Source organism: Meles meles, chromosome 1, assembly GCF_922984935.1.
Source record: "Meles meles chromosome 1, mMelMel3.1 paternal haplotype, whole genome shotgun sequence".
NCBI lineage: Eukaryota > Metazoa > Chordata > Mammalia > Carnivora > Mustelidae > Meles > Meles meles.
Window position 1 is genome coordinate 145059363 of NC_060066.1, and position 21215 is coordinate 145080577.

The 21215-nt window shown below is 43.2% G+C and overlaps 1 protein-coding gene across 6 annotated transcripts in view; it reads left to right on the top strand.

The window, feature by feature from the left end:
• Positions 1-21215, top strand: part of MCOLN2 (mucolipin TRP cation channel 2) — a 53857-nt gene that overhangs the window by 18645 nt on the left and 13997 nt on the right. For all 6 annotated transcript variants that reach the window (XM_046011747.1, XM_046011762.1, XM_046011781.1 and 3 more), the window contains exons 3-9: positions 4612-4785; positions 6940-7093; positions 11405-11480; positions 11586-11682; positions 13462-13561; positions 19057-19169; positions 20386-20535. In XM_046011747.1, the coding sequence (XP_045867703.1) occupies positions 4612-4785; positions 6940-7093; positions 11405-11480; positions 11586-11682; positions 13462-13561; positions 19057-19169; positions 20386-20535 (864 nt within the window). The remainder of the gene's footprint in view (positions 1-4611; positions 4786-6939; positions 7094-11404; positions 11481-11585; positions 11683-13461; positions 13562-19056; positions 19170-20385; positions 20536-21215) is intronic.

Consider the following 21215-nt stretch of genomic DNA (forward strand, 5'->3'; position numbering starts at 1 on the left):
CAGCTTTCAGTTCAGCTTCTTGATCTATTAATGTTACCAAAACTCCACCTTATCTAGGCATCGAACATCCCGATCTTTGACTTACCTTCTTTGTCCTGAAGCCTACTAAATCTCATGGGTCCTTCCTTCAAAACTGTGTCTACTTATGCTTTACCATACTCACCATCTTCTCTCTCTAGCCCAGACTCTTATCTCATTAATTTACGATCTGTATGAAGCACCTCCCGTGCTGTGAGACCTGCTGGGAATACGTCACCGCTGCTGAGAGGTAACCTAACATGTGGCGTAGCATTTGCCATATGCCAGGCAAGGTGCTGTCTGCATGTTCATTCATTTCATCCTCACAGCAACCCTGTGAGGTGGGTCCATTGTTGCTCCCATCTAGTGGATGAGGAAATGGGACCGAAGAGAATAACTAATTTGCTTATGGCCATTCAGTTGGTAAGTGGTAGAGTCGGATTGGAGCCCTGTGGTGGGACACTAGGGTCTGCACTTTTACCCTCAGATTGGTTTTATTCCAGGTCTGGGTCTTGTCCTCAGTTTGCGGTCTAGGAATACAGTCAAGTTAACGAGTCTGCTTCCAGACTTTGTCTTATGCCTACCCTCCTTGTCCATACCCACACCAGTGTGTTCAATGCTAATATCAAATGAATTTTTCTTAGAATGTCTTCATTGGGTCACTCTCCTGCTCAGAATCTTTGTGGTACCTGCATTCCCACAGAAGAAAATCTTGACTGTGTACCTTGAAATTCAGATTTCCACAGTCTCCTTCGACTTGCCTTTCCAATGGGTTTTCATTTATTTGCTCCCCAATCCCAGACAGCTGGATGCACCCAGGGATTCTCATCCCTGCCCTGTTTGCTCCACCAAGTCCAGAGTGGTTCTCTTTCTCCATCATCTTGTAGGTGCCCTTGGAAGTCCCCCACTGATCTTTCCTGAACACCTCCCCGCGTGGTTTTCCTGGGGACACTGCTACCTGTTGCTCTCTATTACAATGCTTTTGCTTTAAATAGACTATTTCTGGGGGGTGCCTGTGTGGCTCAGTGGGTTAAGGCCTCAGCCTTCGGCCGGGTCATGATCCCAGGGTCCTGGGATCAAGCCCCATATCGGGCTCTCTGCTCAGTGGGGAGTCTGCTTCCCTCCCTCTCTCTCTCTGCCTACTTGTGATATCTGTCAAATAAATAAAATCTTTAAAAAGTCTAAAAAATATAGTCTAAATAATAGTCTAAAATGTAGACTAAATAATAGTCTAAAAATAGACTATTTCTGGGAAATGATAATTTGCTTTTTGTGTGAGTACACCTTGTCTTCCCTAACAAAGTTGGGAGGGGTTAGGTTCTTGTCCTGCTGGAGGACCGTTCTAATAAGTTTTCCTATGTGGATGATATCTAATTGGAGCAGATTTCTCAAATACCTTTCTTCCTTCTTTCAGATCCCACTTGTCCCTCTTCCTCTTTTTCTGTCTCTTAGCACTCCATCCTCAAATCTAATGGGATGGGTGGCATTTTATCAGGGTTGATGAGGAGGAAACTTAAAAAAAAAAAAAAAGACATTCCTATTCTGCAGTAATTTGTAATTTTGAGAGAGGTGTCCACATACTTGTTCTACTTGTTCCTTCTCATATTCTGTGAACATTATTAGAGCAGAATCTTGTTTTTCACCTGGTACAGAATATTTTCTCCTACACTGATTTCATAATAAGGTCTTACCTTCACGAAGTGCCAAAGTGCACTTAATGTATAACTATTCTGTTTTCTATCATAGTCTTGGGAAATCTTAAGATCTAGTTAGTGGGGCAAAAGTGCATTTTTCTGTCAACCATTTGACCAAAACCATCATCTTACTCCATAGGGAATATTGGGTTCTGCCATAGCAGGAAGGGGACTTATAATTTCCTCCTGAGGGTTTCTCTTCTCTACTAACAGACGCTTTGAAAATCCCAACCCTGACATGATGCTGGACCATATAGGTCTATCTTAGCTTGTTCTAGGAATGATGGAATGGAAGAAATTTCTTGTTCCTGTTGCCTGATGAAGGTGGTTCCAAGCAGAGATTACACCTTCATGTTCCCTCATTCCGAAAGTTGAGCTGATGAGGTTTGAGTTTAAATAAGATGGTAACTTAAAATATTAGCAAATAGTATGCCACTTTCTTGGTCAAGTTATCCATTCCCCATTCACATTTTTTTTGGTGTGGTTTTTTGGTTTTGTTTTGTTTTTATCAAGTGTGAATGTGGGAGGAATAGGTCAAATATCTCTGCTGCTAGAGTTAAGTTTGTAGCATCTCTGAGAGGTAATGGGGCCAAATGGTCCAGAGAAGGGATATGTAAGCCTAATAGACACCTCACTGACATTTTCTAGCTGTTCCAACCTGAATAAGTTTCCTAACTTCAGCTGCACGTGTATAAAATGGGATTATATTCATCAGTGGGCTCCACATTTGACTCTGGCATTGTGATGGGCACTATTTCAGTTCCTAAATGGGGATTGGGTTGGGGGGGATCCTGTCCTTGTGGAGCCCAGTGTAATATCCCCCTCATAGAATGTTGGCAAATTAAATTTTTTTAAAATTATAAATTTTTAGCATAGTCCCTGACACTCAGTAGGTAAGGGTTGTGATTCAACACCATGCAACTGGATCTTAGCCACATCATATAATAAGCACTCAGCAGACTTTGACTGAAGAACTCAATTCTTGTGTGTGTATACCAATTTTTCTTTTCATTTGTGTGTCAGTATTTAATAAGGCCTTGAAACAATCATGTGTGTATTGGTTTCCTGGTTTACTTTTGGTTTTCAGAAAGCGACGTGAACCTTTCTGGCATCTCCTACAGCTACCATTGACAGATGTTACCTGCTTGGAAAACCTTTGGCTTCTAGTTGTTTGATTTCTAGCCCAGTTGGATGATGTGGGGTTTCTTATCTGGTATTTTCCTTAGACTAGCTGGGGTTTAACAATTGCTCAATCCTTTGACTTGGTATTTGAGGAATGTGACCTGGTGAGGCTCAGATGCTAGAGTGTCAACTAAGTATGTTCTCAAACGGTAGTGGCCATTCTCCAAAACCTGCACCTAAATTCTTTTCTGTAAGAGTCCCAAAGGCAGATTCTTCAACAAAGGTAAATTGTATAGCACAATAGGGTGTCTCTGGAGTTAGACCTTACTTTCATTCTAGTTGCGGGACTTAAGGCAGTCCATTAAAATGGGGCTAAATCTCAGTTTCCATAAGCATAAAGTGGGGATTAACCATAGTCACATCACTTAGAGTTGGTGTTAGTAACAGAGACAGTGCTCGTAGTACAGTTCCGTAAGCACCTGGAGTATAATAGTTGCTGAAAAGCGGTAGCTATTTTTTTTTTTTTAATTATTCAGCCTTTTCAAAGAGTCAGACAAAACTTAAAAGCTAAAAAACATAAATTATTAAAAATAGTATATATTTGCATATGCAGATTCCTGTGTGTTTCATCTGAAAGGGTCACTAGTTGAGGTCCAGTTCAGTGCCGTGCAGTCTCTCATAGCCAGCGTGGAGTGACAGCACATAGCAGAAATGCCACAGTGATCTAGCTGGGCCTGCTGATTCCACACATGAAGAAACGGCCCCAAATTGCTTTGGAGACTTACCAGGATGAAGATTTAAGGGCACAATTTTTGGACTTTTATTGTCTTATGAAGTAGATGAGGAGACAAAATAGGTAGATGGGGAAGGATGTGTGGGACAGAGCTTAGAAAGGTCTGACTTATCTTCTGCCATTACGTGTGTGTGTGTGTGTGAGAGAGAGAGAGAGATTGATTGTTGGTGTGTGTATAATTTCCTGGGTTTTTTGGGTACACATTTAGTGCCTGCTAATTTTCCCCACTTACTGGATTCCAAGATGGGCAGGAAGAATACATTCCCTCCTGGTAAAGGGAGCCATTGGTGCCTGAGCTTGGACTAGGATACAGTGTAAGGCAGAGTAAGTTTTATCACAATAAGGTGGGCGCTTACTGGCAGTGAATGGTTTGAACTCAGAGTGGTAAAGCAAGCCCTGTAATTCTCTCAGGTGCTTTGATGCTATAGATCTTGGAGCGGGAACTCCTAGGTGTAAATCTTATATAAAAGTTCTTGCAGAGCTGGAATCATTGAATTCTTTTGACAACTCTTACCTCTTAGCTGGAGTAAGTATCATATAGCTCACTTTTCAAAAAGCATCCTTAGAAGCTATATATAAAACATAGTTGTGATTTTTAAAAATAATTGCAATTTCTAAATGTGAAATCAACAAAAAATGACTTATTTTATGGAGTACATCAGTTTTTAAGACCATTAATTTGAAGCTGAAGTATACAAAAAATGGATTCTGACTTCACCGATTTAGATTTCTCCTTTTTCTCCTTTATTAAAGACCAGTAGGGTTGGCAGTCACTGGGAGTGGTAATTTCCTCTAATTTTAAACTATTTTGACTTGCTGATGAGTTTGATGAGGACTTTCTTTGGGGGGACTTGTATTTGGACATAAATACAGTTAATAAACCCTGGCTGAGGTTTCCAGGTGGAGGTTGATGATAATAAGAATGCATTTGCCTGCCCTGGTAAATGGAAAATTCACATCTTCCTATTTGATTTTCTTTTCTAGCTTGTTCGTTTTGGTTTAAGTAACCAGATGGTGGTTGCTTTCAAAGAAGAGAACACTGTTGCTTTTAAGCACTTGTTTTTAAAAGGCTATTCTGGCACGGATGAAGATGACTACAGTTGCAGTATGTATACTCAAGAGGATGTCTATGAGAGCATCTTTTTTGCTCTCAGTCAGGCAAGTGTTTTGTTGTGAATGACCTACACTTTATGAATATGTTGAAACTTGGTTGTTCTTAGCAAAAAAAAAAAAAAAATTATACATGTATTAAAATATTCTAATTTAAAATTTGCCTTGTCTGCCCAAAAAAGTTCATTGCTATTTCTCTAGCTACATTTCCACACAATAGATCTTGCTTATTTATTTTATTTATCCCTTTATACCCACTACCTTTGGGAGATTACTTTCCCCCAAGTTCAAATTGCTGAGAGGGGATTTATAATCTCAGAAGTTTTGATGAATGAGATACCAAATCTATGACTCCAGCGTCTCAGCTTTGGTGTCTTAGCATTAATAAGCCTGGATCTTAAGAATATGGAGTAGGATAGGATATAGTTGTATCTAAGCAAGTATTGAGAAGCCAGATTGATAGGCCTGAAGAAAGCACTTAGGGGCGAGAAATCATTATTCTTTTTTCTTTTCTCATTCATTCAAGAAATATTTGGGTGCCTACAATACACGAGATACTGTGCTAGACACTGGGAATGCATCATGAATGGACAGGGCACCTGGGTGGCTCAATGGGTTACGCCTCTGCCTTTGGTTCAGGTCATGATCTCAGGGTCCTGGGATCGAGCCCCACATTGGGCTCCCTGCTCAGCCGGGAGCCTGCTTCCTCCTCTCTCTCTGCTCCTTTCTGCCTACTTGTGATCTCTCTCTCTCTGAAATAAATTAAAAATAAAATAAAATGGGCAAAAGCCCTGTTCTTACAGAACTTCATTGTAGAGGAGAGAACCAGACAAATGAGAGGTGAAATGGATAGCACTGAGAGCTAGCTCTCTGAAAACACCACCAGGAAAACATGTTGATAAGCAAAATGGAGCTTATTGCTTACGGAGGTGGGGGAGATGCTCCCTCCGTCCTTCTCCTTAGCGCCTTGGGTGAAGAGGGAAAAGTCCAAACACACATTCTGAAGACGATGTAGGGTGGGTCTTTCAGTGTGAGGGGAGCTCAGTTAGAATTGGGTAAAGAGAGGATGTAATAGTTTTGGATTGGTGGGCACAAGAAGGTGAGGGTTTTGGGGAGAGGGGCACGATTTCAAAAAGTCTTGGATTTATTAGACTCAATCGTCAAACTGATTATCTGCTTAAATGGATTGGTTTGGATATTCCTGAAATGAACAATAGGGTTATTTGTAACTTGTGTTTCTGGGCAGTAGTTTTCTGGTATGGGGTGCCAGGGTGGTTCTGTCGGTTAAATGTCCAGCTCTTGATTTCTCTGCAGGTCATGATCTCATCTTAGGGTCCTGAGCTCAAGCCCCAGTTGGGCTCCACTACCACGGGCAGTCGGGCAGTCGTGGAGCCTGCTTAAGATTCCACACCCTCCTCTCTCAAAAAAGAAAAAACAGATTCCAGGAATAGTAAAGTCATGTTAATGAAAGGTGGGAGCTAGGAAAGCCCTCTTAACCCTCTTAGTGCAGACTGGCGAATGGTAAAGTCAATTGATGAGAGCCACTGTAAGTTCATATAAGCCAAGGCCAGTTGTGCTAAAGTGAGCTGTGGGGAGGGGACGGCTTTGGTCTTCAGTGATGTGTCAGAAAGTGATAGTGCTGTGAAATAAAGCAGGGGAGGAGATGGGCAGTGCCTGCTGGAGCCTATGCGCTGGGGGTGGATGTTTGCTCCTTGCACAGGATGTGAAGAGAAGACCTCACCAAAGGGGTAATTTTTGACTCAAGATCTGAAGGGGTGAACCTAGCAGATAGATAACACGGGGTTTTAGGCAGGGGGAACAGCGAAGGCTCAGGCAGGAGTGTGCCTGGCAAGCTCTAAGAAATGCCTGGAGGCCAGTGTGGCTTGGGAAGGTGGGGCTTGGCGCCAGGGGACAGTACTCTGCTGTGAGGCCAGAGCACCCCGGCTTTGGCCGTCACTGTGGTCGGGGGGGGGGGGGTGGTGGCGGGGAGGGTGTCTGTCAGCATGTTTACGTTAGCTCTGAGTTCCGTGAGACAGTGTGTTTCCTGCCCAACCATGAGAAAATTACCTTGTGGTATTTTACACAGGGGAGTTCTGTTGAGGGATCTGATAGAAACAATAGCTAAAAGTGTATTCCGTATGCTGTAACTTCTGATGAAATCCTTAAAAGCCTATATTATTTTTATGTAACTATTTTTAACAGTATCATCAACTAAAGAACATATCCCTGGGGACCCTTGGTTATGGAGAAAATGAAGACAACAGAATTGGCTTAAAAGTCTGTAAGCAGCATTACAAGAAAGGGACCATGTTTCCTTCTAATGAGACACTGAATATTGACAGCGACATTGAAAAAGGTAACACACAGGGGCGCCTGGGTGGCTCAGTGGGTTAAAGCCTCTGCCTTCCGCTCAGGTCATGATCCGGGAGTCCTGGGATCGAGCCCCACATCGGGCTCTCTGCTCTGCGGGGAGCCTGCTTCCTCCTCTCTCTCTGCCTGCCTCTCTGCCTGCCTCTCTGCCTAGTTGTGATTTCTCTCTGTCAAATAAATAAAATTAAAAAATTAAAAAAAAAAAAGAAAAAGGTAACACACAGATAATTTCATTATATACCCTTATCGTCTTCTGTGGAAAGCAAACATCCCCTCATGTGCTGACAACCCAAATGGACCCATGTTGCTTTTGTGACAGCTAACTTCATTGAGGCTTGAATATATGCCTGCAAAGGGCTTTGCCTCAGGGAGCTGTGGGTCTATTGAGTTAGGACTGAGGAGCATTTGTGGAACTTCTTGTACAACTCAAGATTTTTGGGGGTTGAGGTAAATGGACAGGTGTTTCCTGTTTGTTGAGGTTTTTCCCTCACGAGGAGACGATTGGGCTTTTGAAAAAAAAAAAGAGTCTATTTATAAATAATGTATGTTAAAATGCTTGGTACTCTTGAATTATATGTTAACTACATTAATGTTCTACAAAGATGAATTGGGGTTAGCAACTCATTTTCTCTTTGAGGAGGTTGCTTTGTAAAAAGTTAATATCTAATCAAGTAGAAGTATTTTGTGCCACTCTGTTAAGAATTTAAAAACACATTATATGTAAGTGCAAAGTGGTTGACTTAAGGCTCTGGGGGTTTTGCCATTCATTCAACAAATCTCTGGTGTAGAACCTATCATGCCCAAGTCACTTCCTGTTTTATGTACTGGGGTTCTGTACTACCAAGATTCATCATTCATGACTCCTCAAGAGGCTAACAGTTCAGGAGTGGGGGGTTATAGGAGCAGTTTAAATGTGGAATAGTTTTATTAAAAAGAGAGCATCACACAGTTCATTTGACCGTACTTCCTGTAATCCCATTTTAAGATGCTTTGGTAAAATAATCAAAGAACACATCTTTCAAATAGAGGTTCTGAGTCTGTTTCCACAGGCTGCCCACTGAGAATCTCTTCATGAGTCAATGTGTCCCATGCTCTTAACCCTGAAAGAAGCAGCCCATAAGGCAACACTACCAAGGGTCCCAGGGTGCTTTGAGAGGTCACCTAGGGGTCTGCGTGTGGTTCCATGGTCAGCAGCCTTGAAGTGCCCCTTGTCCTCTTAAAAACATACTTACAACTATTTTCCAGTGATTCTTATGTCATTTTTCTCAATTGATTTTTCTTGGAAAATCGCTTAAAGAAATGTGGCCAAAGTCAGTGTCATTGGGTGGGTAGGACAGGCAGTGCCAGAGAGCAGGATTTATTACTTGACCCCTGGGTAGTGGTGTCCTTGTTTGTTTTCTTTCTATCAGAATCTGGAATAGTTTTAACCAAATGGAGAGAAGTTGATTATTAATTTGACTCTATTTTAAGAGAGATGAGCAAGTTAATTGTATTTTTGACTTAGGAAATGTAACTCATCAAAGAGAACCCTTTGACATATCTGTTGAAACGATGTAAAGAATACTATTAGAATGCCTGATACTGGATCTTAGACTTTCTTTTCTCAGATATGTTGGAGGCAGCCTGCACATGATGGGAATAGGGGTTGGTGGGGTGTTACCGTTTATGTAGGTGAACTAACAGGAGCTGTTCTAGATTACCTACGCATGAATTTTGCATCATCTTTGTTATTAAGAGTCATCCTTCGGTGTGCTAAATGCAGAGGTCACCCTCCATGCCCACTTCCTCGGCGGGTCTGTATTTAATTGCATGATGAAATGTGCCCTTCAGGCTAAGGGTTTCCCTTAAGTCATGCTGTGGGCATATCATTCTTCTAGACCTATAGCTTTACAGTTTAGCCTCAGTGGGGGGGACTGTTATAAATTTATGTTTTTAAAAATGTTTTTATGACATTTAGATGGCTATCATTTTAATACAGTAGTGCTTTGTTTTCTGTAACACAGATTTTGAATTTATGTTCTCCTTGCCACATGTTCTCAGCCTGAGACATTACGAGCATTTCATCATTTTCTCTGTTGTTGTAAGAACATGTAAACTCTACTTTCCCTTTATCTCTAAGAGCATTGTTATTTCATTTGCTGGAGTATTCTGCCCTGTAAATGAGATTCTTTGAGTGCCGAGGCTGCTACACTAATACCAGTTCCTTCTGTTTGCGGTTTGAGGTTTTACTTAAGGCTTTTGCTGTCCTTAAATAAAAACCCAAAACCCAGTGCTTCGATTTTATTGCCAAAAGGTGCTTGGTGTCCTCATTAGCAGTGACTGTAACATAAGATCAGCCAGACTTCAGAGAGTCCTGAATGTGCATTTAGAGGAATGTAACTCCATACTTAGAATTACAAAACTTGAATAACCAAATAGACTTTTACAAGGCGAATTTTATGTAAAGTATAAAATTAACTAACAAATGCTATTATATTTCTCTGAACCAAAGATGCCATTAATATTGTTAAATGTAAGTATAAATATTAAAACTCTTCTGTTTCAGAGGTATTTAAAAGTGAAAAAAAGAAATATCTTAGAATGAGTGAAATACAGGAAAAGGAGACCTGGGACAGAACGTGGCACATAGATTTTGAACATGTTCCTTTTCTTTTCAGAATCCAGCCACTTAAATCAATTTAAATGTTTTATTTTCTTTTACTTTGTCTTCCAATAAGAGTGTGAGAAGTGGAAGGACCTTAAATATCATCAGTTTGGCTTTTACTTTACATCTGACGAAACTGGTGTTCAGTCAGGCAAGGTGGCTAAGCCGAGGTCATGTCCTGTTTAGTGATGGGAAGTCATTGCTACTCCAGGCGCAGCGGGAGAAGATGCTTAAAGAATCGGCCATCAAGTCTACAAAGGTTCTCAAGAATCTCCTGGGTACTAGACACTGCCGCAGCCCTGACTTCTCCATTCCAAAGGCAGCATGAAGGGGCAGCAACAGCCTGGGCAAGAGTCGGCCAGGCTGGCTTCCCCCTGTTCTGTCTCAGGGCTTTGTGACCTTGAAAGGCATTCATCATTTCTAGACCTCCTTGCTTTCCTGCCAATGTGTTGAGATACCCAAGGACGAGACTATTTTTTTTTTTTAAGATTTATTTATTTGACAGACAGAGATCACAAATAGTCAGAGAGGCAGGCAGAGAGAGAGGAGGAAGCAGGCTCCCTGCTGAGCAGAGAGCCCGATGCGGGGCTCGATCCCAGGACCCTGAGATCATGACCTGAGCGGAAGGCAGAGGCTTTAACCCACTGAGCCACCCAGGCGCCCCGGACGAGACTATTTTTATGGGAGGCTCTTGGAATTGTTCTTTTATAGTTTACAGCTTATAACTTGCTTCTACTTGAGTAAAACGTAAGTTTCTTTCTTTTCTCTTATTTTATTTTATTTTTGGGTTTTGAAAAAGCATCAGACTTAACAGAAAGGTTGCAAAATAGCACAAAGATTTCCTGGTATACCTTTCATCTAGATTTTCCAAAGGCTAACATTTTACCACGTTTGTTTTATCATTCTTCCAATGTATAAATATTTCTCCTGAAATGTATGAGAATAAGGTGCAGACTTGATGTCTCTTTACCTCTAAATACTTCAGTGTGCATTTCCCCTAGACAAGAGCATTCTCTTACATAACTACCATACAGTGCTCAAAAGCACCAAGGAACCTGGATACAGTACTGTAATCTCCAAATCCTATTCACATATCACCCATTGTTCTGTTCTTTATAGAAAAAGAAAACTGCCTGCCCATCCCCCCAACCCCCCTCCCCCACCCCTCACCATGGGCCCTTCCCCCACCCCCTGCCACCTCCCTGGGCCAGGATCACATAATGCGTTTAGTTGTCAGGTCACTTTAGTCTCCTTTAATCTGGAGCAAAATGACATTCCTTAGCCCCCCCCCCCCTTTTTTTAATGACCTTGACATTTTAAAAGAGTAGAATGTTCCTCACCTGGGTTTTTCTATTTCTTTATGACTTGATTGAGGTTATGCATTTGGGGCGAGAATACCACACAGTACATTATTTCAGGAGGTTCATGATGTCTCTTTATCCCATTACTGGTGATGTTAACTGTGATTATGTGGTTAGGGTGTCTCTCCACGTTCTTCCCTGTCAAGTTACAGGTCTTGTTACAACGAATACGGATTTGTGGGAAGATACTTTGGAACTTTTAAGTGTCCTGCTTCTCAGCACACCTTGCCCCCCTACTTTCAGCATTTGATTGTTGCCTGAAACAATCCTTCTTGTTGTTTCATTGCTCTAGACTGTGTTCACTTAGACCTCTCCAAGTCCCCTCAGGACTGGAAGAACTCGTCATTCTTCAGACTGGAATTTTATCGGTAAATATGTTTTTAAGTCTCATTTCCCAGAAGACAGGGATGGGGAAAGCAAGAGTAGGATAGTAAGGCCATGACAATTTATACCTTGTAATATTTCTTATTCAGGCTCTTACAAGTTGAAATTTCCTTTCGCCTCAAAGGCATTGACCTACAGACGATTCATTCCCGAGAGTTACCAGACTGTTACGTCTTTCAGAACACGGCAAGTGTCTTGTCATGCTAAAGGTTTTTATTATTTTTCTCTACTCCTATTGCAGATGCCAAACCTAAGTTTCTTTCTTTTCTCTTTTTTATTTTATTTTTTGGTTTTGAAAAAGCATCAGACTAACAGAAAGGTTGCAAAATAGCATGAAGATTTCCCCCTATTATAGATGCCAAGTGGAAAACACACCAGCCTCTAAGAGATGTGTTAGGGGCAGCTGTGTTTAAAACAGCTTAATGACATTTCCTAGTGTTGTTGGTCCAGAGATCATTCCTTGGGAAAATGAACCAAACCCTTTCCAACTTTTTAAAACCAGACTTCTGGGCTAGAAAGAGGAATTTTCAAAATTGTCTTTGACCTAGTACTCCCATAATATATTAGGAAAAAAAGTTGACGACAAGTGTTTTAAGTGTCTCTGATGTGTCTCCTACTTTCAGAGGAAGTTCTTTGCAACTGTTATAGCAAATGTTTTCAAACCTCCAGGCAGAAAGTGCTCCCTCTCCCCCTTGATCTGAGGGTCAGTCTGCAAAGGATTAGTTTCTTTTATTTTGAGGGGAGGCACGTGCACGCTTCTGTGGGGAGAGTAACTGGCCCTCTCGTTCCTTGGACTTTCCCTCTTACCCTCCCTCTTTCGCTCCCATTTATAGAGGGACAAAACCAAACCCTAAGCCGACAGTTGTCTGTGACCGCCCTTTAGCAAATCAGAGGAATGCTCTGTTCAACAACAGCCAGTCAGTATGGAATGTGTCCCCTCTATGCACCAGACACGGCCATACTGTCGGGGTGCAGTGGCCCTCAGGAAACTGACAGCCTAGTGGAAGATCTCGCCTGGAAAACACGTACACAAAAAATAAAAGTAATTCTAAATCTTGACATGTGGTGAGGAAGAATGTCTCTGGCACAGAAGAGTATGAATAACCTCCCTGGGGTGTCCTACATATTATAGAACACATTGCAAAAATCCCCTAGTACTCACAGGCAGAGAGCTTGTAAAGCTACACGTGTAGGGGATCGGTAATGAAATCCACGGGTGCCCCAGCATCTCCCACCATGAGCCACACTCCATGTAATCCAAGAATATCCCTCCAACCAAACCAGAGGCTTGAGAATTAGACCTGCGGGCCCCAGTTCAGGGCCTGTGGCCTGTGAGGACACCCCCACTAACCCTGGTGCACACACAGCCTCGTCCTCCCTTGGGAAAGCCCCCCAAATACTGCTCTCAAGCCTTAAGATCTTCTGCACATTCCACTTGTAAACAACATGACTGAAACATAAGTGGAAGGTTGAGGCTGTTTGGAAATCTTAAATCCAGCCTGCAGCCTGGGAGCAATCTTTGTCACTTCTGAAAGCATTGTAGCATTTGAAGCAAACAGAAAAATAATTTCCATCCTAGTGAAGACCTAGCTTTTCATTCCCGAAGGACTAAGTTGAAGCAAATGCTTTAAAATTCCCGTCGGGAGAGTAAATGAGATCAGTGTGTCCTCTTGTCAAAGACTGGTGAATCTTGGTTTTGTTCCGAGGACCGGTGAGTTGTTACGCTCTCGGATTTCTCCGAACCCGAATGTGATTCATTAGAACTGCACGTGTTCACCTTTTGGGCCCTATTTCTTCATTAGTAACAGAAACGTGGGAAGGAATCATGTGACGAGGGCGTTTTCTTCAGTATAATTGTCCTGGAATCAGCGTGCTGTGTGAATGCCAGTGGTGTCTGAAGCAGAGTTGCTCCGTGGGCCATACCTTCTGCTGGGCGGTAACCTTGCCGTGCATTTGTGTCTCCAGATCACCTTTGACAATAAAGCTCACAGTGGCAAGATCAAGATCTACTTTGACAGTGAAGCTAAAATTGAAGAATGTAGAGACTTGAACATATCTGGCTCTAGTAAGTACGGCACCTGCTCGCTCATGAGGGATCGTGGGTGATTTTTACACATTATTTTGGGATTGGGGGTACTTAAGTGGTGATGGGAAGAAAGAACTCCAGAAAACTCTTGAGCATTCAGTCCTAGGTGGTATATCCTAGAGCTTTGCCTTTTTGTTCCGTTTCAGCAGGTGTCAGCTGCACACATCTTAGGAGAGGCCGTGTTCGACTGCCTGGTCTGGGTCTTGGTTCCAGTCACTATGCCTGTGATCTTGAACAAATTACTTAACCTCTCTATTTCTCAGTACCTTTCTCTATAAAATGAGGGTGATGATCGTACCTACCTTCCAGGATGTTGAGTATTAAATGAATTGCATCAAGGAAAGCACCAAAACCACGAGTTGGCACATAGTAATTGCTAGGCACTACGGAAAAAGAAAGGAAATGCCTCAGGGAGAGAGGTTGACGTGCCTGTGAAATCTAAGTGGTGGAGGTGGAAAGGGATGAGGACAAAGAAGCAATGGTTAACTTTGGGGCAGAGTGAGGAATAACAACCAGCAGTGGTTTTTGGAGAAGGTATGCTTTGAGCCGAGTGTTTGACAATTACTCAGTTGTTTTTCAGAAAACACCTCTTCATCCACAGGTTAAAATGGGTTATGTGGAACTCCTTAATGAGCGGGCCGTGATGGTGTTAATAATGGATCGTCAGTATTTTTTAATTTAAGTCTAATGAATTAACATAATGTATTACTAGTTTCAGAAGTCAGTTTTTTTTTTTTAAAGATTTATTTATTATTTGAAAGAGAGAGGGAGAAAGCATGAGTGAGTGGGTGGGAGGGACAGAGGAAGAGAGAGAGTCTCGGGCAGACTCCCAGCTGACCACAGAGTGGGGCTCGATCCTTCAACCCTGAAATCAGGACCTGAGTGGAAATCAAGAGTTACCTGACTGAGCCACTCAGGTGCCCCAGATTGTCAGTATCTTTTCCATTAAAAAAAAATTTTTTTTTGAATCAGAGAAAGAAAGAGAGAGTGAGCACAAGCAGGGAGAGCAGCAGGCAGAGGGAGAAGCAGACTCCCTGCTGAGCAAGGAGCCTGATGTGGGACTCTATCCAGGACCCTGCAGTCATGACCTGAGCCAAAGGCAGAATTTAGTAGGCTGAGCCACCCAGGTGTCCCTTGTCAGTATTTTTTAATGTAGCAGTTTTGTTGAAGTGAATTTGCCTTTGATCAGATTATTAGAACCAAAGAAAATGTAAAATACCTGTGGTTTTTTAACTGTTTTAGATTTATTTTAATCTAGATTTGTGTGTGTGGCCCGGGGCTGTTCGGTTATATAATATATCCTAATGATTTTGAAGGTTTGGTGTCAGTATTTCCATTAACTGACTCAAGGCTCTGATCAGCATAGACAGTTTTAGTTTCTTTCTGTTTGAAAGTGGTTCCTATTTCCCAGCAGAGACACCGCCCCCCCCACCCCAAGAAATACACAGATCACATGCATATTTGGTAAGTCCAAGTGTAGATTCAGCTATTTAATGTGAGAAAAGCTAACCTTTGTCACACATGAAATGTGGTTTGGAATAGGCATTCTGACCGAAAGAGTTAGTGGGTCAAATATGTTGCCAGAACCTGGTTTCCTTTACCCCACAGGGCTGCTAGGATGTTGGGGAGTTTTTGGTGCCTATTCTCAGAAGAGCAGAGCTCTGGCCAGTGAGGAGAAACACAAACCTCACAGACCACTGAGTAAAAACACGAACATTCATGTTTCTCCCAGACCTGTGTCCTAAGTAACCAGATTCTGTTACTAGGAGAATATGAATTTTACATGATGTGATGTGAAACCCTTAAAAGCTGACGTTTGGAAACCAGCTTAGGAAGTGGATTTTTTTTTTTTCCCTATCTATGGAAGCTGTCTGGTGGATGGATTGGAAGTGGGAGAAAGGCAACGGTGACATCTGGTGGGAACTTTGTGTTATTTCCAGAAAGTTCCGAGGCTCCTTCAAGTCCATATTCTTACCCTGAGGTTTTTCTCTTCCTCTTGTAATTACCTGTGTTATCTCAGGAAGAATGATGAAGGATTGTCCATCTTCACACACAAACCTCACGTTGACATTTATGACTTCTAATACCCATTCCCAAGTGTGCCACTCCTCTTCACTTTAACTGGATTTTATAAACATAGGAAGGTAGGTATGAGGGCCTGAAGACGGTAGGGACTGGTGGGCAAGATCCCCCACTAAGGGGTGATTTCCCAAGTGTCACAGGGAAAGAACGGTTAGCAAGCAGGGGAAACCCTGGGTTAGAGGCCCTCAAGTGGACAGTGGCAGTTAGCACAGGACTCCTCAGGACCTCCAGGAGGAGGAGCGGTGTGTAGGACTTCCCTAACCTCCAGGTTGGCAGGGACATCTCTCTGGATTTGTGTCTTATAATCAAAATTTAAGAAATGTTCCTGTGGAAGGAATATAGATTCAATGGAGTAAGAAAGCAATTGCAACATTCAGAAAATTCTTTTTTTTAGCCTACCAACCGGTCTTTTCAATAGATAAAATTAAAACGGAATATGAGAGACAGACAAACCAGGAAACGGGCTCTTTTTTAAAATTTTTTTATTTTTTAAGATTTACTTATTTGAGAGAGAGAGAGCAGGGGGGAGGGGCAGAAGAAGAAGGAGAGAGTCCTAAGCAGACGCCACGCTGAGTGTGGAGCCCAACACCGGGCTCGATCTCTTGACCCTGAGTTCATGACCTGAGTTGAAACCAAGATTTGGACAAACTGAGACGCAGACACTTAACCGAGTGTGCCACCCAGGCACCCCAAGAAGCAGACCCTTAAGTATAGAGAACAAACTGATGGTTACCAGAGGGAGGTGAAAAAGGGTGAACTAGGTGATGGGGGTTAAGGAGGACACTTGCAGTGATGGGCACCGGGTGTTGTGTAACTATGTCGTACACTTGAAACTAATATTACACAGTACGCTAACTAGAATTAAAGAAAAAAAATAAATAAAAAAGTCTGAAGCTAATATGACAACAATAATAAGAAGAACAAAGTCTGAATATGATACTGGTTTGTCTGTAAGGTTGGGTGGTTTATCCTTCTAGATATGGGCCTCCATTTCCCCATTTGTAAATAAGACCCAACACAAGTAATCATAGAGATTTTATTCTGGTTATATGCCAACAAGGAAAGTACTAGATGCTGTCCTTGTGTTTCATAAGGTTTTCAGGCCCATCTTCCCAAACACTGTACCTATTCCCTCTGTCCCAATATGGCTCCGACAGGCAGGCAGGCAGGCAGACAGACATAGATAGACAGATGGATTGGAAGGAAAGAAAGAAAGTCTTGCGTTCTGGTTACGTTATGTTGTTACATAGCCATCAGATGATATCTCAACATAACTGAAACTTCATAGTTGCAAAATGGCCATAAGTAAATGTAAGTGCTAGGTGCTAGGTGCTGTTCTAATAAGCACTTGGCGTGGATTATTTCACAAAACAGAGGAGGCTCTGTTTTGTAGTGGAGGCATCTAAAACTTCGCAAGGCTCAGTACTTCGCTCAGTCAACTACATTTACTAGCTGCCTCTGCCCATAACCCACAGGATGAGCTGTTTTGCTCTCAGACTGACTGGCCACTGTTGCTCACGCCCTTGAATTATTAAATCCATGGACACTTGGTCTCTTTGTTAAAGGCCTTTTTTGTAGAGTGCTCCGCTTTTAATCCCCCTGAGTGCCCCACTGAAGGTCGCCTGTCCTCAGTGCCATTCTCTTCTCCCTTGGCCCTTCTCAGTCTACTTCCTAACCTCAGCTCCTCCCACAATTCCCCACATTGCGGCCCCTCCTCCCGTCCCTCCTAGTCCCTGTTCCCCTCTGTGGTCTCAGTGGCCGTGTCCACACCCATGACTTTAACTGCCACCAATTTGTCCTCTCTTGTCATGAACGTCCAGACTGAGCTCAGTTCACCCAAGACAGAAAATCGGGTTGTTCTTGGATGGTCCTTTTCTCTTACTGCTTAGGTCCCTCTGGAGACCTTGGTCTCTCACAGCTCTGTGCCTTCTCTCCCTCTGCATGTAACGAGCTCAGACCTTCACGGGTTCTAACTTGGGTTATTCAGTAGTTTTCTCATGTTCTGGAGGCTCTGGATTCCCCTGTAAGCGTTCTGAAGCATCAGGAAAGCACAGACACCGTAGTGTTGAGCAAATGCATACATTCCCTGCTTCCTAGGGTCAGTCATTTGGTGGGGGAGATAGACCGACGAGTGATATCCAGTAGGAAGCACTGGAAATGCTGTTCTTCCCCTGGGGCTGTTCTAGGGGCTTTCGTCTATGAACTTACTTCATCCTCACACACAACTGCCTTGTGGAGGGTTTTTTTTTTAGCCCCTACCCTTTTTTTTTTTTTTTTTTTTTTGGTTGAGACATTGGAGGTAACTTCCCCAAAGCTTCACAGCCTCTGAGTTGCAGACCTGAGATTCAGACCCAGCTCATTAGCCTTCGAGACTGTCTTTCCTGTTCTGCCCTGTCTCTGTGCCCCTTCATGCGCCGTCTTGGAAGATGTAGTCACAGGGGCAGTGGCCGTGGAACAGAGAGGGATCAACAGAGCTGTGGGTGTGTGTATTTGTGCACAGTGCTCTGACAGAGTATAGGAGGGGGCCGATACGGGTGGGAATCTAGGGAATTCTCTTCAGAGGAGGAATATATTTCATCTGAAACCCAAAGCTGAAAAAGAAGAATTTAACTTGAGGGGTGGGAAGGGCCCTGCTCCAGGTGGAGGGATCAGCCCTTGCAAAGTCCCTGAGGCAAGAGAGCAAGGAAACCTGATAGGAGCGGGGACAGAGGAACAACCACGTGGCCTCAAGGTGGAGAGGGTGGGGAGAGAGGAGGGACAGGTGCGGAAGCTGCAGGAATGGGCAGGGGACCAGGCGTTGGGAATGTGACCATCAGGTCTCAGAGGAGCTGGGGCTCCAGGTGCATCTTCCTCCAGTATACTCCTCCGTGCTGCGGTGAATTCCACCACAAACATGTGGTCGCTGTTGTTCTTACTTCCATTCCAAGGGGCTCTTTGCTCCATGTGCAGAAGCAGCTCATTGGATTGGCACTATTTACTGGTCAAGTACACAGTAAGGCTGAGAAGCAGAAACAGGGATTCTGAGGAGTGGTGTTTTAAATTGTTCCTCATCGATGGAGAACTTGGTGTTCGTGCTTTTATGAAAAAGAACTCAAGAGTATGTCCCTTTTGCCTCTTTTGATAGAGTCCAAATGGACCACCTTCTGTGGAGTTCTAGGCCATAGAAAATATTTTTAGTACATGTATCAGAGAGTTTCTATGTTTTTAAATGTACAGTTCTTAACATCAGGGAATGTTTTACCTTATTTAAAGACTTCTGAATGAACGCCGTGTGATTTGTTTCTGATGTTCAAGCATTTATCATGTGAACTTCTCTTCAGACTACCATTCTGTTTGGAAATTATTCCCAAGTAACATGAATTTGACATTTGAATTCTGTTTTTGTTCCTCAGTTCAGAAAAATACTCAGTATGTCCTGGTGTTTGATGCATTTGTCATTGTGATTTGCTTGGCGTCTCTTATTCTGTGCACAAGATCCATTGTTCTAGCTCTCAGGTTACGCAAGGTAAGTGCGTGTTCAAGTGTTCTCTCTCCCTTCTTGGCCTCCACCCTGCTTGTCCAGACAGTGGACCCTTGATGTTGGGTCATCCTGCCCTTTCTGGAGCTCTCAACTAGATTGGATTCCTTTGAATGATTGCCCCCCCCCCCACGACATTAATCAACCTGAGGTGTGGAGGGTGAGTTAAGGGCTCCTGACATGTCGGGTGGGATCAGATAATTATCCTGCTTAAAACTGAGCTACTAGGCACAAGTGCACAGTGGTGAACTCTCACGCTTTTGAATGTTTCCAGAATAAATGAGAGACCCTTTTAAACTCAGGAGCGATCTTAAAAACAGAGTAATAGCATGTGTGGGTTTCATCTTTTGTCTTTAAATCAGAGTTCATTTTGACAGGGAGGCATGGCAAATGGGTTATAGTGAAGCATAAAATACTTTATTCTATTTTTATAAATAGTTTAAAAATTCTCTCCTGAGTTTCATTTTACCTTTTTACCCTCCAAGTTCTCTAGAATGTATACTTCAGCTTCCCACAAATCTTATTCTGGTTTGTGGCATGTGATTAAATGCAGTCTGGGGTCAGGGGAAAAAGGAAGTCATCTGTTGTGGATACCATTTGGAGCAAGAAAATAGTTTACACTCTAGTTTTCTTATCCTTGACCTTTGTTGACTTATATTGTAAATATCCACTTCTCCTGCCTGTTCCCCAAACCTCTTGACATTCTGAATCCAAGGTCAGGGTCCTGGGTCTGCCAGAGTTAGGGGCCATCCTTGGGAGTCATACTGACTCCCACCATCGGGAGCGCACATTCTAGAGCCAGGCTGCTGGGTCCAGACCGTGGCCTAGCCATTCTGTGCCTCAGTTCCCTCTTCTGGAGATAGGCCTGATTCGTGGAGTTGTCAGAATGGATGAGTAAAATATTGTAACAGGTAAGATATTGGGAATGTCCTGAGTGTTATCTGTTATGACGGGAGTCTCTTGGCGTTAGAGCATAACCCTTTGATGTGTGAGTTAACTTAGCAGGTACTGGAATGCTGGCTTATAGCTTCGGTAGGTTATGGGAGAAAGTGGGGGCCATACCACCACCCTTGAAGTGGCTCCATCCGGCTGGGAAAGGTAACGCCACATCACGTTACAGGCAAGAGCACTGTTTTGCGCCTGTCTTCTCCCTCCAGAGGGCAGGGTGGTTTCTAAGAAATGTTTTTTAAAATGTCTGCTGCAGAGATTTCTAGATTTCTTCCTGGAGAGGTACAAGCGACGAGTGTGTGACGCCGACCAGTGGGAGTTCATCAATGGATGGTATGTCCTGGTGATTATCAGCGACCTAATGACAGTAATTGGATCCATATTAAAAATGGAAATTAAAGCAAAGGTGAGGGGCAACGCATTTTAATCTTCGATTCTTTCTGTCCTTCTGGGTGACTCCAGGCGCTTTGAGATATAAAATCCTTATGGAGACTATCTGAGTCTCATGTTTTCTCTTTTTTCACATCCATATAACCGAAGCTTCCTCTGACTTCATTCCTCATCAAGGGAACATATGAAAGCCATTGTTCCGTGGAAGGTACCATTCCTACGAGTCTCCCCCCGAGACTCAGCAGCACCTTCAGAATAGGAAATGAAGTCTTGAGAAGCTTGGCAGTTTGGGTGGGCTTTATTATTTTTTTTCAAGTTGCCGAAGAAGCAGCTGGCCCATGAACCAATCATGTCAGGAGCCAGTGGTGACCCTGGACATCCAGGACAGATGGGTGCTCTGGGAGGGGAGTGAGGGCAGGAGTGTTGAGTGACCACCAAGCACCTGATGTTCTCTTGTGGTTGTTAATTGATTTGATCTCATGACTCCATCTTGCCTCCTCCTCCATCCGGCTCTTTCCCCCTGTATGCTGCCAGCCGGCAGGTCTCACCCCTTTTACCTCCTGACCACCTACCGTGCCTCCCTTCTCTCCACTCTGACTGCTCTGGCTCCCTTCAGGTTATCTTCCTTTCTGGCCTGGATGCTATAACAGTCCCCGTACTGGCTTTACTGCCTTCCACCTTCCTTGCCTCAGACCC